Source organism: Acanthochromis polyacanthus, chromosome 18 (assembly GCF_021347895.1).
Source record: "Acanthochromis polyacanthus isolate Apoly-LR-REF ecotype Palm Island chromosome 18, KAUST_Apoly_ChrSc, whole genome shotgun sequence".
NCBI lineage: Eukaryota > Metazoa > Chordata > Actinopteri > Pomacentridae > Acanthochromis > Acanthochromis polyacanthus.
In genome coordinates this window covers 13,999,675-14,012,625 of record NC_067130.1, presented here as the reverse complement: position 1 = coordinate 14,012,625, position 12,951 = coordinate 13,999,675, and the positions used below count along the sequence as shown (strand labels likewise).

The following is a 12,951-nucleotide window of genomic DNA, read 5'->3' as shown; positions in this document are numbered from 1 at the left end:
GTCCACAGATTGTCCATAAAATAGATATACGCAATGCCAGCTATTGAATAATATGTAACCTGTCTCTAAAAGATATTTTACCTACGCAGACTGAGTGAACCAACACGTCCATCTTAGCAATGCATTTCACTGACACACTGATTTGTTCTAAGGACTTAAAGAGTCACAAGTTGGGGAATGTAGTAACATAATTACATGTCCTCATATTTAACACACATACATGTACATTAAACAAGGGATTTATTTTGTGACAAGCAAAGTTTTTTTTTTTTACCACCTAAGCTTGATATGGCAGTGATAAGTGTTTTATCATTTTAGCTAACATAATGTGGCAAACATCTCTATATTAAAATGCAACATTCATGACGTTAGTGTTAACTCAATAGTAGCATGTAGACCAAAAACACCATTTATAATTGATCAACTGAATTACCACAGAGTGAAAGTGGGTGATTGAAAGGATCTCAAAAGTTCACACTGTTCTCTGCAAAGATTTGTCCTTTTATAAACAGCAGTGTGACGTGTAAAGGGCTGATCGTAATGAATTCCTGCACCTCTAGCTGGACATGAAAATCTACAGACGCTGTGTGTTAGTGATTCAATCCTGTTTTGTTGCTTCTTTTTACATCTTCCACTACCTTGCATTGGCATTATTGAGATATTAGCTGTGTTTCCTTTTAAGTTCTGTTGTATATTGATGCATAACTTTTCTAGATTTTTTTTTTTTTTTGCTGTTCTATTATTTCACCATCAGTATATTTAGGTGGGTGTCATATTGAGGTCAGAATTTTGGTCTTGTGACAACACTACATGTAAGGACTTTCCACAGATGACACGTTGAATCACTGCCCTCTCAGCAGCACTGCTGAACTCTGCAATCTGCTTTTTCTGAGTGAAACTGTGGATATTTGTTCCTTTAGCCCAATTTTTTACTGACTTTATGTTCATAGAACGACTATGGTGATGCAAATTTTTGGCAATATTCTCTTTTTATTAAACCTTTTCCACAAAGCTGCAGTGTATAAATATAGCTAGATTGGTTTTCTTAACCTGGCTGTTAGTATTCATGACTGCACATGCCCACATTTCTTATGGATTCAGACTTGTTCTTTAGGGAAATGCAACCCAGATTTTCTTTATGGCTAGCAATGCTTCTCGATGTTTGTACGGATTTTCTTAGCTCACCCTCAGGCTGGATGCCTCAGGTAGTCGCCTCATCAAGGTGAGTGACAGAAACTTGACCAGCCAACAGGGAGTAGAGTAGAGCTACGTTTAGCTGATTTTAGTGATAAAATTCCTTAATGTGTCATTAATTTGATCAGAATATGAATTCAGTTTCTATTTGTAAATGCATTTTATTGCGGGTGTGAGTCCTTGGGAGAAGCACCTCGATATCGTGTGTTGATAATGCTGGCTAAGGAAAATGTGACGTGCATTGTACAACAATTGGTGTCACACCTTTAATGCCACCTGTTGCTTTTGAATACAAGATAGTGACAGTAAAAAACACAGATTATTAATGTAGTTTCACTAACAGACTATCATGGGTTCATCATTCCCACTGTGTCATGTAGTGGTAGTCAATGTAGTTTTTGAAGCTAACATAGTTTCAGTTCCTTAAGTCATACAAACTTCACTTACCATACCTTTGCATCTAATTTGCTTCTTCCTGATTACAATTTGCATACTAATAAATATTTCAGATAATGGTAATGAGAAGCATTGCATGATGTGTTAAATGAAGTTATGTAGAAAACAGAGCGCCAAGATACTGACTATGAAGTATATAAACAAGGAGTAGATGAGAGAAAACATTCACTCAGCACAAATGCAGATTCTGACAAGTCAAATGTCAAGGGTTTTCATAAAGCACTTTAAAAATATAATGCGTTATTGGTGGACCTTTTAATCTTTTAAATTATTTTTAGGTAGCTAAAAGATTGTTTAGAAAAGAAATCTGTAACTGATCTTAGAAAAAGCCTTCAATATTTTTATTAAAGCATATTTAGTTAATTTGATGTCTGACAAGGTGTTAAATATTTTGATCTGAACACAGCACACAATCCTCTATTTTGCTTCCACTGTTTCTTTTGTTTGCTTTTACTGACTTTTTCAAAAGGAAATTAAACAGTCAGGTGTCAGTGGATCAGGAGCACATCAGTGGCATGCAGCCTTGTAACGGCACAATAGACAGTAATATTCTGCCTAACCAGCCAGTGTTGAATGTTTTTAAGACCCTTGAGTCACGGGAGACTAGATTTAAGACTTGCATTAAATATTTACGTTGTCATTGCACATGGTGTTGCTTTAGTTTAGCTGCACACTGTATGGATGTATTGAGGTTCTAAACACAGTCATTTTATTGCCTCAAAAACATTTCTAATTCATCAGTAATGTTGTTTATACTTGTTGGCAGTGATGCTGGCTCCGGAGTGGAGGTTTACAGTGGTACAGTGCAGGAGGGACGGCATCATTATGTCTTGTGTCTAAGAGGGAGGTAGTGAGTGAGGTGCATGGAGGCCAGCTGTAAACAAAAACCTGCTTGTTTGTAATTAATGTAAAATACTGTCAATTTAAATAGAAATATGAGTTAAGACATAGTCCCATAGACTCATTTAGTCAGAGACAAAACCTGTCTAATGTAACACAAATAAGCTGAGAGAGTTTAGCCCTTGAGGTAGAGTAGAACGATGCAATGTACACTAATAAGCCACAATATGGAAACGGCTTGCCCACTATTCTACATTCCAAGGTGGATTATATTTTTATATTCTGTGTGACAGGTGTTGCTTTTGGTGGGAAGAGGGCCCCACACTTAAGTTTGTATTTATATGGAGGTAGCATGTTTTTAGGTGCATGAGCAAGTTGTAGTGAGGAATTTCAGGGACAATTCTTATTGAGGAATGGCAGAGGGGAAAAGATAGTGTAATTGTTCATGTAATATGGATATACAGTAGCTGTAACATCCACATTGGGTTTCCCACCAATATGCGACAGCCTTTTTTTATATTGATTTATTTTTCTGACTGCAAGGCGATACTACCACTCAAAGCAGTAAAGCTACATGCAAGTTTGGAACAATTATTGTAGATTCCTCTTGTAGTAGCTCTGACTCAGCAGGCCATGGACATGGCACCTCTGATGGTATTCTGTGCTCTTTGGGTCCTTGTAAGGTCAAGTCTTCTTGGTTTGGGCTTGTTCCAGTGTGTCCTGTGGATGCCCTATGACATTGTGATTTGGTAATTTTAGAGGCCAGGTCAATGTCATCAGTCTTGGTCTTGCTCCTGAAACCACTCCTCAGCAGTTTCTGTCGTGTGACAGGACGCATTATCTTGCTGGATGAGGCCACTGATGTTAGGGAGTGCCATTGACATGTGCAGGGTGTGCAGCAATGTTTATGTTGATGGTGTGCGTCAAAGTAGTCTCATGAGTGCTACTATCTAAAGTTTACTAGCAGACCGTTGCATTTTAATGTAATAATCACTGCTATACATTGCACCTGTCAGTGGTTTTAATGTGTCTGATCTGTGTATGTGCTCCAAAACTGACATTAAGTGGCTCAAGTCGCAGCAAAGCCTGACAATCCAATGAATGCATACATATTTTCTGTTAGACTGAACTAATGGGCTCAGCTGCTCTAACTTATCAATGCCTGTATTTTCTTTACCAAAAAAATCTTTTTCTAACGTGATTGTTCTTTATAGTAAAATTGGGAGTTACTTTATTTTAGCAAGTTTATCTGGCTGAGATGCTAAGCTAAAATGACAGCCGCTAACAATAGCCTTGTAGCCGACCACGTTTGAAAGAGCGACGAGCCATTCTAACCTGTTCGTGACACTGAAGTGAATGAAAGTGAAGTGAAAATAGAAACTGACTGAAATAAATGAGATCTGAACATTGTAATCCCTTTCTCAATGTAGAGGTGCTTGCTAAAGCGAAGCAAGGAGTGACTAAAAAGCCACAAGAACCTACTCAGCCTCTGTTGTCAAGCACAAACTCCTTCATAACTGTTAATGAGAACAGTTACTGCTTTCAAAATGTTGAGAACAGCATACAAAGCCAAGACCCACATTTTCATGTGCATAACCTCCAGGCTGCTCCTCAGCCATTAACGCTGCATGATGTGGTTATGCCACCAGTTGCTCCCATTTTAACGTACCTTCTAAACCCCTTTACCTTTGCCCACCAGTGGAGTTTCATCCAGCGCACCCCAGCCCTCTGCTACCTGTTGGGTTCCACATATCCCCATCTGTATCTGTTTTGCTGTATCCCACCACAAGACATTACCTGTGGACATTCACCAGAAATGGCACATAAGGAGACTGTAAGGGTAGAGGACGATCTCTGCAAAGGTGAACAACCCAAGCTATGTGCCCACCACCACTCTGGTATGATCCAGTATGCTGTTATGGCGTACTGAGTTACAAAGTATAGCGTCACTGGTTCCACTCCCAACTTGAACTGAATATATTCAGACCCTACAAGAATGGCTGGAGCTAAGAGACAATACGACAAGAACTGCTGCCACACACAGTAACAGACTGGTGAGGCTGTGTGGTACCTCATCAAAGGCACCCGTGAAGTCAGAGACAAGGTCCAAAAGTTTCTCCCCTCATACAAGGAACAATATTTCGTCCTTGGATAGCTGGATAGTCTGGTGTATTGCATCCAGAACTGCCCAAGGGGCATAGTGAAAGTGGTTCACCATGACCAACTGAAGCACTGAAGCGAGAAACTGCCTCAGACCAAGATATAATAGTTCTCCCTGCTGTTGGACCATGGTCCAGAGGATGAAGCAGGAAAAGGATAACATGGGGTAAGGAGAGCAGTCTGAAAATGAGGACCAGTGTTATTGTATGCATCTTATTATGTGATCAACATTTACAACTAAAGCAAGAAAAGCTTAAGGAGGAGCTATGTTGAAGGCTTTTCAGCATGCACGGAGGAATTGGTTGGTTGGAATTGGTTGGTTGGAATTTGTTGAAAAGCTGCAGCAGCATGTAATGAAGCTGAACAGCGGCCTGCGTCTGCACATGCAGGACTCATTACACTGTTGGCTCTCTTTAACATCGCTCAGCGCTATTTGCAAACGCAACACCAGTTATCCTATAGCACAGACTTATCACTTGTACTAGATGAGATGAACTGTCTTAGTTTATTAATTATAATTAACAGGAATTGTCTCCAATAATGCGATTAAATGCATGTGAACATTTCCACATGTAGTTATCTAGTAGTAGCAGTTAAATTTTGTTTTACAAAGGAACCTCACCAAGTTACATGCAGTTAAAGTGTTGTGCAGATTCTAAATTTGGAAGAGAAATAAGTGCTACTCTTGGATGGATACTTGATTTACTGAGTATAGGTATTAGAATATGAATTGAAAAGAAAAAGTTTCATCTGTGCATTACTCATTTTATATTCAGGCGTCAGTCAGGAGCTGAGCTTGCCTAATTGTAGTTGATTTAGTAATTAATATGGGAGGTGTTGCTGTACAAACAGTGCAGGACTTGTGAAACACAGAGCATGGTGCTCCACAGATCAAGTCCATGCTCATTTCTTACAAAGCAGGAGGTGCTCTGTCAGGCTTCTTCCAGAGGGATTGTCTAGCAAAGGTTTGCTGTACCACTAACCCTACATGTTTTGGCAAAAGATGATGAAACATGAGATCGGCTCCAGTAAAACCCCAGAGAAACACACAACCCAAGAAGAGAAATCGGGTCATGTACAAGAGATGGTAAGCTGTACAAATATGACTGGCAGAGACTTCTGGGCACAACATGGGGAAGGTTACCGGCACGTGTATGCTCAAGACAAAGGATATCTGAAAAAGGACATTTTAGGGCTATCAGATGTAGAAGCCTCAAGGAACCCGTGTGTGTAAAAGCTGAAAATAATCTAAACAGGAGGCAGTGGTGCAGCTGGGAAAACATTACAGAGATGACATGTACAAATAGAGACATTTTCACCAAACTCTGAGTGACATTCAGGAGACTGCAGGAGGACAAAGACAAACTTCAGCCGCTGTTCTCCTACATCTCTAATCTCACTCGTGCTCTCTCTCGGTCTCTCTCTCACACTCTCTAACTCACTCACTCACTCACTCACTCTTTTGTCTGACACTCACTCACTCACTCACTCACTCACTCACTCACTCACTCACTCACTCACTCACTCACTCACTCACTCACTCACTCACTCACTCACTCCTGTACATGCCTGACTAAAGCATACATATGAACTGAAAGATGATTTAGTTTCTTTTACTTTATATTTTCAGCTCTTCAGAGGTGAGATAAAAAGAGGAGCTGTCTGTTGATTAGTGTTTACTCATTCATTTTTTATATAGCTCCGGGTTCATCTCAATGTGGCACAACATAGTGTTGCTCCATTTCATTTAATTGGGGAGGCTGATCTGAATATTCATCAATTACTATAATAAACCCCAATGATAAAACTCTTCAGTTTTCCCTTGAAAACTGAAGAGTAATTTGGCAGTTCCAATCTCATTTGTCAGTTTCCATTCACAAAAAAAATATAAATAAATGCATTGTTTCATCTTGATTAACAATGTATAAATAGAATAAGAGTAATTTGCTGAATGCCAGTGCGGTTGCATGAAGCCACTAAATGGATGAGTGGCTGTCCTACCCTCTTGTAAATTGTATTACAACAGCAATTTCCTGGAATTTTTATTTTTAAACAACATAAAACACTTGTAGAGCAACTGTGAGAGCTCAATGCACTGCAGTATCAGAAACAGATCCCAACAGAGAAAACACAAGCAACTGATGTATGGTAAACTTTATGAAAAGGGTACGCAGAGAGTCATGGGGACTGAAGATGGCCAGTCAATTGCAGGGCTCACACAGACAATGTTGGACGCTGACACTGACACCTACAGCTAACCAATTTAGAATCGCCAATTAACCTGCCACGCATGTCTGGACTGTAAGAGAAAATTGGACAAAACTCACGCAGGCAGAGAACATGCAATCTCTACACAGAAACCTCCAAGCTGACCATCAGTTTCACACCCAGAGCCTTTTTACTGTAAGGCAACGCTGCTAACCACTGTGTTGTCCTAAGTCTTTAAAGTAAACTAACCTCCTCCTAGCTGTTTTGCTATATTTAACATGTCGGGAAGCCATCAGTGTTCTTGTCAGTGTAACAAGAAAGTAAACGAGTGCATTTCCAAAAATGCGAAATCATTTTTAAGACCCCCCTCCCATGAAAATCTTGTTTTTGATCCAGTTGACATGTCCATATGGTGTTGTTTTTTTTTAAAAAAAATGCTGAAAGTCACATCATGAACTACATAAGTAAAAACCACAATGCCTGATTGCTCTCACTTTGAAATTTCAGTAGACTGTGACGAGTCCAAAAACACGGATTCGGACTTCTGACGTTTGCACATAACTGACTTGTGGACTGGGGCTTTCCACTGTTCTCCATTGTTCTTCAGAGCGTGTCTGCTTTGAACATATATATGTCTGAATTACTCTATATTACGACTTGTGATGGTGTAGCGTAGTTTTACAATGTGTAAGCAGAACTGTGTTCAAGCTGCAAAGGGTTGGGTGGGACTTCATACACCGGCACATTTCTAATTTTGGCACAGATTTGTTTTTTGGGGTTGTAAGAAATGTTGAACTCTCTTGACCATAGTAAACTTAATAATCTTAATAATATTTTACTAGTTTATATTTTCAGAACACAAAACATCCCCTGAATAAAGTAGCTTACTTCAGGCCATGTACTACTTTGACTTGTCACATGATTGATCTTATATTCATCCAAACTTAATCGCATTCCCCTCGTTTACAAGTGTCATATTTGCACTGTCTTTAAACATCAGTCAATAATGTATTTTCTTCTGGCTACAAGTATTACCTGCTCTTTGATCCACAATGAAAATGTGTTCCTTTACAGCATTTCTCAGTGTTCGACATTCATAAACTATTCCTTCCCAAGTCTCAGTGCTTGACACCACTCAGGCTCAGAGGGGATGAGGCCTACACACAGAATAGCTAATACAACTACCACCAGCTCAGAAATAGAGTAATACCAGAATCCCCGTCTTGTCATTTCTCACAGGCTTAGTCTCGCTTTTATCCTTGATGTACACTGTATCCTGATGTAATGCAGCATTCATGGCTCTTTATCCACTGTGTACCTCGGCTGACTCAGCAATAGAACATTTCTCAATGGAATTATGTTCCTGAAAAATTTTAGCGAAACACAACATGCCTGGACCAGCCTCTTAATTCGTGATCGGCGTTCTCTAGGAGATTGAAAGATGAGAAAATGTGGCTTCAGGGTCGGTCACTCCGTCTCTCAGGGTCATCATCTCCATTGTCTATATTGTGCAAAATATTTTTTAAATAGACCGCTGTTTGTGCTGCAAGTGACATTTCCAGATATAAAAGCTCGTTGCAACTTTAATCAGAATAAAATAATTTATATTCTCTTGACAGGAAAGCAGTTCTTTGTGATTGTCAGACAGTCTGTTAGATTTTAAAATGGAATTATCAGTTTGCAATAACAAGCATGTCCGTAATGAATGAAATGGATCAAATTAATGACTTGGAGCGATGACGACTCTTGACAAAGGTTGTTTCCCCCTTCTGAAAATAACGAGAGCATGTAGTTGTGGACACTTGATTAAATGAAAAAAGTACAAGCATGAAGGCAAATAACAGTCATATTTACTGCAGGGTTTACACTCAGTGTAATAAAATGCTCATTTGGAATAGTTGTAAATGTCATTTTTTATAATTTATTGTAACTTCAAACAAAAATAATTTCTACAAAAAATATTCAAATAATGTCATAATATCGATACGTGGTTCATATCTTTTCTCTCTTTTTAGACTTTTGATTAGTTAGATTCTGTTAAATTCTGCTTCCTGAATACTGTGTGAAGATTAAATCTCGCTAAGTGTGGCAACAATCACTCATTCCTATAACAACCATAATAGTGACTATTTTTTTTAATAATTCATAACCCCCTGGATATTATATAATATGTATAATCTCAGCGACTGCTAGTGGGCACATTAGATACAATGACTGAAGATATAATTTTAAAAAAATGCAGCAGAAATAGAATAAATGTAAAATCAAGTCTCATCTTTTGAGAAGAAATGAAACCTGGTTAATATACTATGTAGGCCTCAGCAGCAGGATCAAATGAGCATCTCTCCTCCCGACCCATCCGTCATGTCCACATGTCTTGTCCTCGCGTGGAGTCCGACCACAAACATGTTGGACATCAGTCTAATGGAGGTGAGATCCTCAACTCAACCAAGAAAAAAATAAGAGAAAAGAAAAAGTCCTTGTGGTTAAAACAGCCATTCCCTTTGAAGTGAAACAGTGGTGATTTAAGTGTTTATGCTTTTTTGGTTTGATGCACATTGCTCCAGCTCAGGAATAAAGGGAACAGTGGTTGGTATGATTATTTTTTCCCCCTTTTGACTGCATCTCTTTTCTCTGAGGCTGCTCCCCTTTTTTTCTCTGTTTGTCCTTCTTGCACCTGAGCACACACTCACAATCACAACAGTCCTGTGAGGTGTGTGTATATGTGTTTGAAAGGGGAATGGGGTTAGGTAGTGTTCTGTGGGTGTGTGCGCTTTTAATAGTGCTGCAGTGTGCATTTGCCAGGTCCATGACTGCGACGGCCCTCCCCGCTCTGGGTCACCCTTTGCCTCACGTAGACATACATGTACACGCACTCCTTGGTCTGAGGGGTTTATCGTAGCTCAGTGGGGTGTTAACGTGGCCTGTAGGTAGGTTAGCAGAGTGCAGAGCAGCAGGGTGGCCGTGGAAAGTTGCGGCAAAGAAGCGCTGTTGCAGTCCTTGCCCGCCTCGCAGCGTGAGTGTTGGCACAGTACTCCCTTGAACTCTGGAGGACAGATGCACTTCTGGTTCTGGTAGCACGTTCCTCCGTTCTGGCAAAGGAGCATCTCCTCGTCGCAAACGTTCGCTGTGCGTAGAGACAAAGGCAAGACGGAAAGAGCAGCCGAGGGAAAAAGAATGGAAAGAATGGAGGGTGAAGGAATTGCAGAGGTAAGGAGAACGAGAGAGGAGTTGGGAATAAAGATGGTGCAGCAAAGTGACAGAATGACAGGTGGTTAAAGGATAGTGGGGGAGTAAAGAGCACAAAGACGAAGGAAAGATGTATAGCAAAGAGGAAGATGGGGAAGAAGATAAGGAGGGGCAATGTTAGAAAAAACATGATAGGAAACAGATACAGGCAAAGGAGAAGAATTCAGGACAGAAAGAACAAAGTAGAAAAGAAAGCAGAAGGAAGGAAAGAGGCAAGATAAATTCTCCAGTCTTTGCCTCAGGGACTACAACAGGTAACACCTGCCTTTTTTTGTTTTTGCAGCCATTTTTTCTGTCTGTCTTCTTGAGCCTGCAGTTTCTCGGGGTCAAGTCAAAATCATTGTATCAAACCCAGCAGAATATACACTGCATGTGTGATATTTGTTAAGTAATGATTGTAAGAGCGAGAAGCATAATTAAAATGCTATAAAAGGCATTAGGAAGAGCACAGAGGCAGTTGCGCAGCACAAGATACTTGACCTAAAAATGTTCTGTGAGATAACAGAGAATCAGGTTTCCATGACAAGGAATAATTACATGTGCTAACATTTTATTACACCAAAGATAATTGGCTGTGTTGCATTGGAGTATTTAGAATAAGATGTCAAAACTAAAACAAACTGTACTGCAATTTATTACAGTATGTCCCATATCATAAAAAAAATTACAGTCAAAATGCCTGCTTGCTTTTTTTTTATGTATGTGTGTAGGTTGGGAGGGCCTATCTGAGACTGAAGGCCCCTGACTAGATGGTAGAGGAAGGCGATTCCCTGTAATGGGGTTAAGGTGTGACAGGGCCATCAATTGAAGGAGCAGCTGATGCTGCTAATGAGCTACATGATCTATTCCCCTGTGAGTAAAGAGAACATCAGAAGCTCCACAAGCTAAGTGGACAGTGCACTCACAGGGTGCTGTGAACACAGACATAATAAAGAGTAGACGCCGCTCGGGGTGCTGCGCAGCAAGAAATACGGCCGCCATCTTGGTCCGGTCACCCGCTCCACTCAGCGCTGTTTGACAGCGCATTTAATCCATCTTAACTCTGAATATTAAACTGATTTTCATGCGTTTTTTATTTTTTGCTACAAACGTCATATATGTAGCTATGATACAGGACAAATGGTTCGGCGTATTTTAATATTCATAGTGGGATTAACAGTAATAGAATATTCTGATATTAAGCTCGACTGTAGACAGGTATTTCGCAAACACTGTAAACACACACACACACACTAATATATGTTAGAGAAACAGATAATGGCAGTAAAGTCAATTATTTTAATAATTTGAAGAGACAATATATGATTACGCTATATATACATATATAAACAAAATACTGACTAATGAACATATTTCTATATAAAGCAATATATATATATATATATATATATATATATATATATATATATATTATTTTCTGATATATCTTTTTTAATATATATGTATGAATTATATTGATAGTCTATATATGATTTATATAATAATTTTCTGATATATTGATTATATTGATACTCCATACATGATTTATATATGTAGTATGATTTTCTCTGATATATAACTTTTATATATATGTGAATGATCTTGATACTCCATCTATGATTTATATATATTCATTTTCTCTGATATATAACTTTTATCTATTGTTTTATGTAGAAATATGTGTTCATTAGTTAGTATTTTGTTTATATATGTGTATATATAGCGTAATCATATATTGTCTCTTCAAATTATTAAAATAATTGACTTTACTGCCATTATCTGCTTCTCTAACATATTAGTGGGTGTGTGTGTTTACAGTGTTTGCAAAATACCTGTCTATAGTCGAGCTTAATATCAGAATATTCTATTACCTATTATTATTATTATTATCTATTATTCCCGCTATGAATATTAAAATACACTGAACCATTTGTCCTGTATCATAGCTACATGTATGACGTTTGCAGCAAAAAAATAAAAATAAAAAAACGCGTGAAAATCAGTTTAATATTCAGAGTTAAGATGGATTAAATGCACTGTCAAACAGCACTGAGTGGAGCGGGTGACCGGACCAAGATGGCGGCCCCACCGCTTGTCAGCCCCAATAGGCAGTAGTGGTTGATGCGGCGTCTACTCTTTATATATGTCTATGGCTGTGAAAGCCTGCAACATTTTGTTAACCCTCAAATCTTTAGACCTACACCAACAACAAATCTGTGTCCCTATACTTACAGTAACAGCCTTGTTTCCAGTAGTATCCTGGCAGACAGTCATCACATTTGGCCCCTGTGGCACCGTCTTTGCACTGACAAAAGCCTGTGCCATTACACCGGTCATGAACAGAGCCCATCTGGTTGCAGTTGCACTCTAAAGAAGGGAAAGATGGAGGAAAAAAAGAGGAGGAGACATTTAGAAATCCCTGCCTCCTGTAAATTTTGAGAATGTTGAATTGAGTTCAGCCAAAATGTTCACATTTGTATTCAGACCACACAGTTGTTTGATATTCAGCAGCTTCAGAGCTACAATCCTTTGCCTGTGGGGTGGAGCTTCTCCAAAGTACAGAGATGTCCCAAGATGGTGCAGAGATTCAGACCTGAAATTTCGGCTCTTTTTAGCCAGAAATATTTTCATGCTTTCCCCACCATGCACCACCCTGATGAAATTTCTGATGCAAAAGGCCTGCTTAGAGCTTTTTATGCAGTACTTCCAGATAATGTGAGAAATAGGATGTTGTCTGGACTTAAAACTACAGTGATTTAAAAGACATTTCACTTTTCATTGTTGATCCTGCAGGTCTAAATTTTTCACTAGAGTGCTACTACACAAACTGTTTGAAGGTCAGCTGGAGGTTATGTTAACATTGTT

At 39.0% G+C, this 12,951-nt stretch overlaps 1 protein-coding gene across 1 annotated transcript in view; it reads right to left on the bottom strand.

Moving 5' to 3' along the window:
* Positions 1 to 8,686: 8,686 nt before the first annotated feature.
* The window catches only part of LOC110969192 (netrin-G2-like), a 75,212-nt gene continuing 70,947 nt past the window's right edge, over positions 8,687 to 12,951 (bottom strand). The window contains exons 7-8 of the mRNA XM_022219240.2: positions 12,319 to 12,453; positions 8,687 to 9,985 (exon numbers count right to left, since the gene is read on the bottom strand). Coding sequence (XP_022074932.1) covers positions 9,762 to 9,985; positions 12,319 to 12,453 — 359 coding nt within the window. The 3' untranslated portion in view covers positions 8,687 to 9,761. The remainder of the gene's footprint in view (positions 9,986 to 12,318; positions 12,454 to 12,951) is intronic.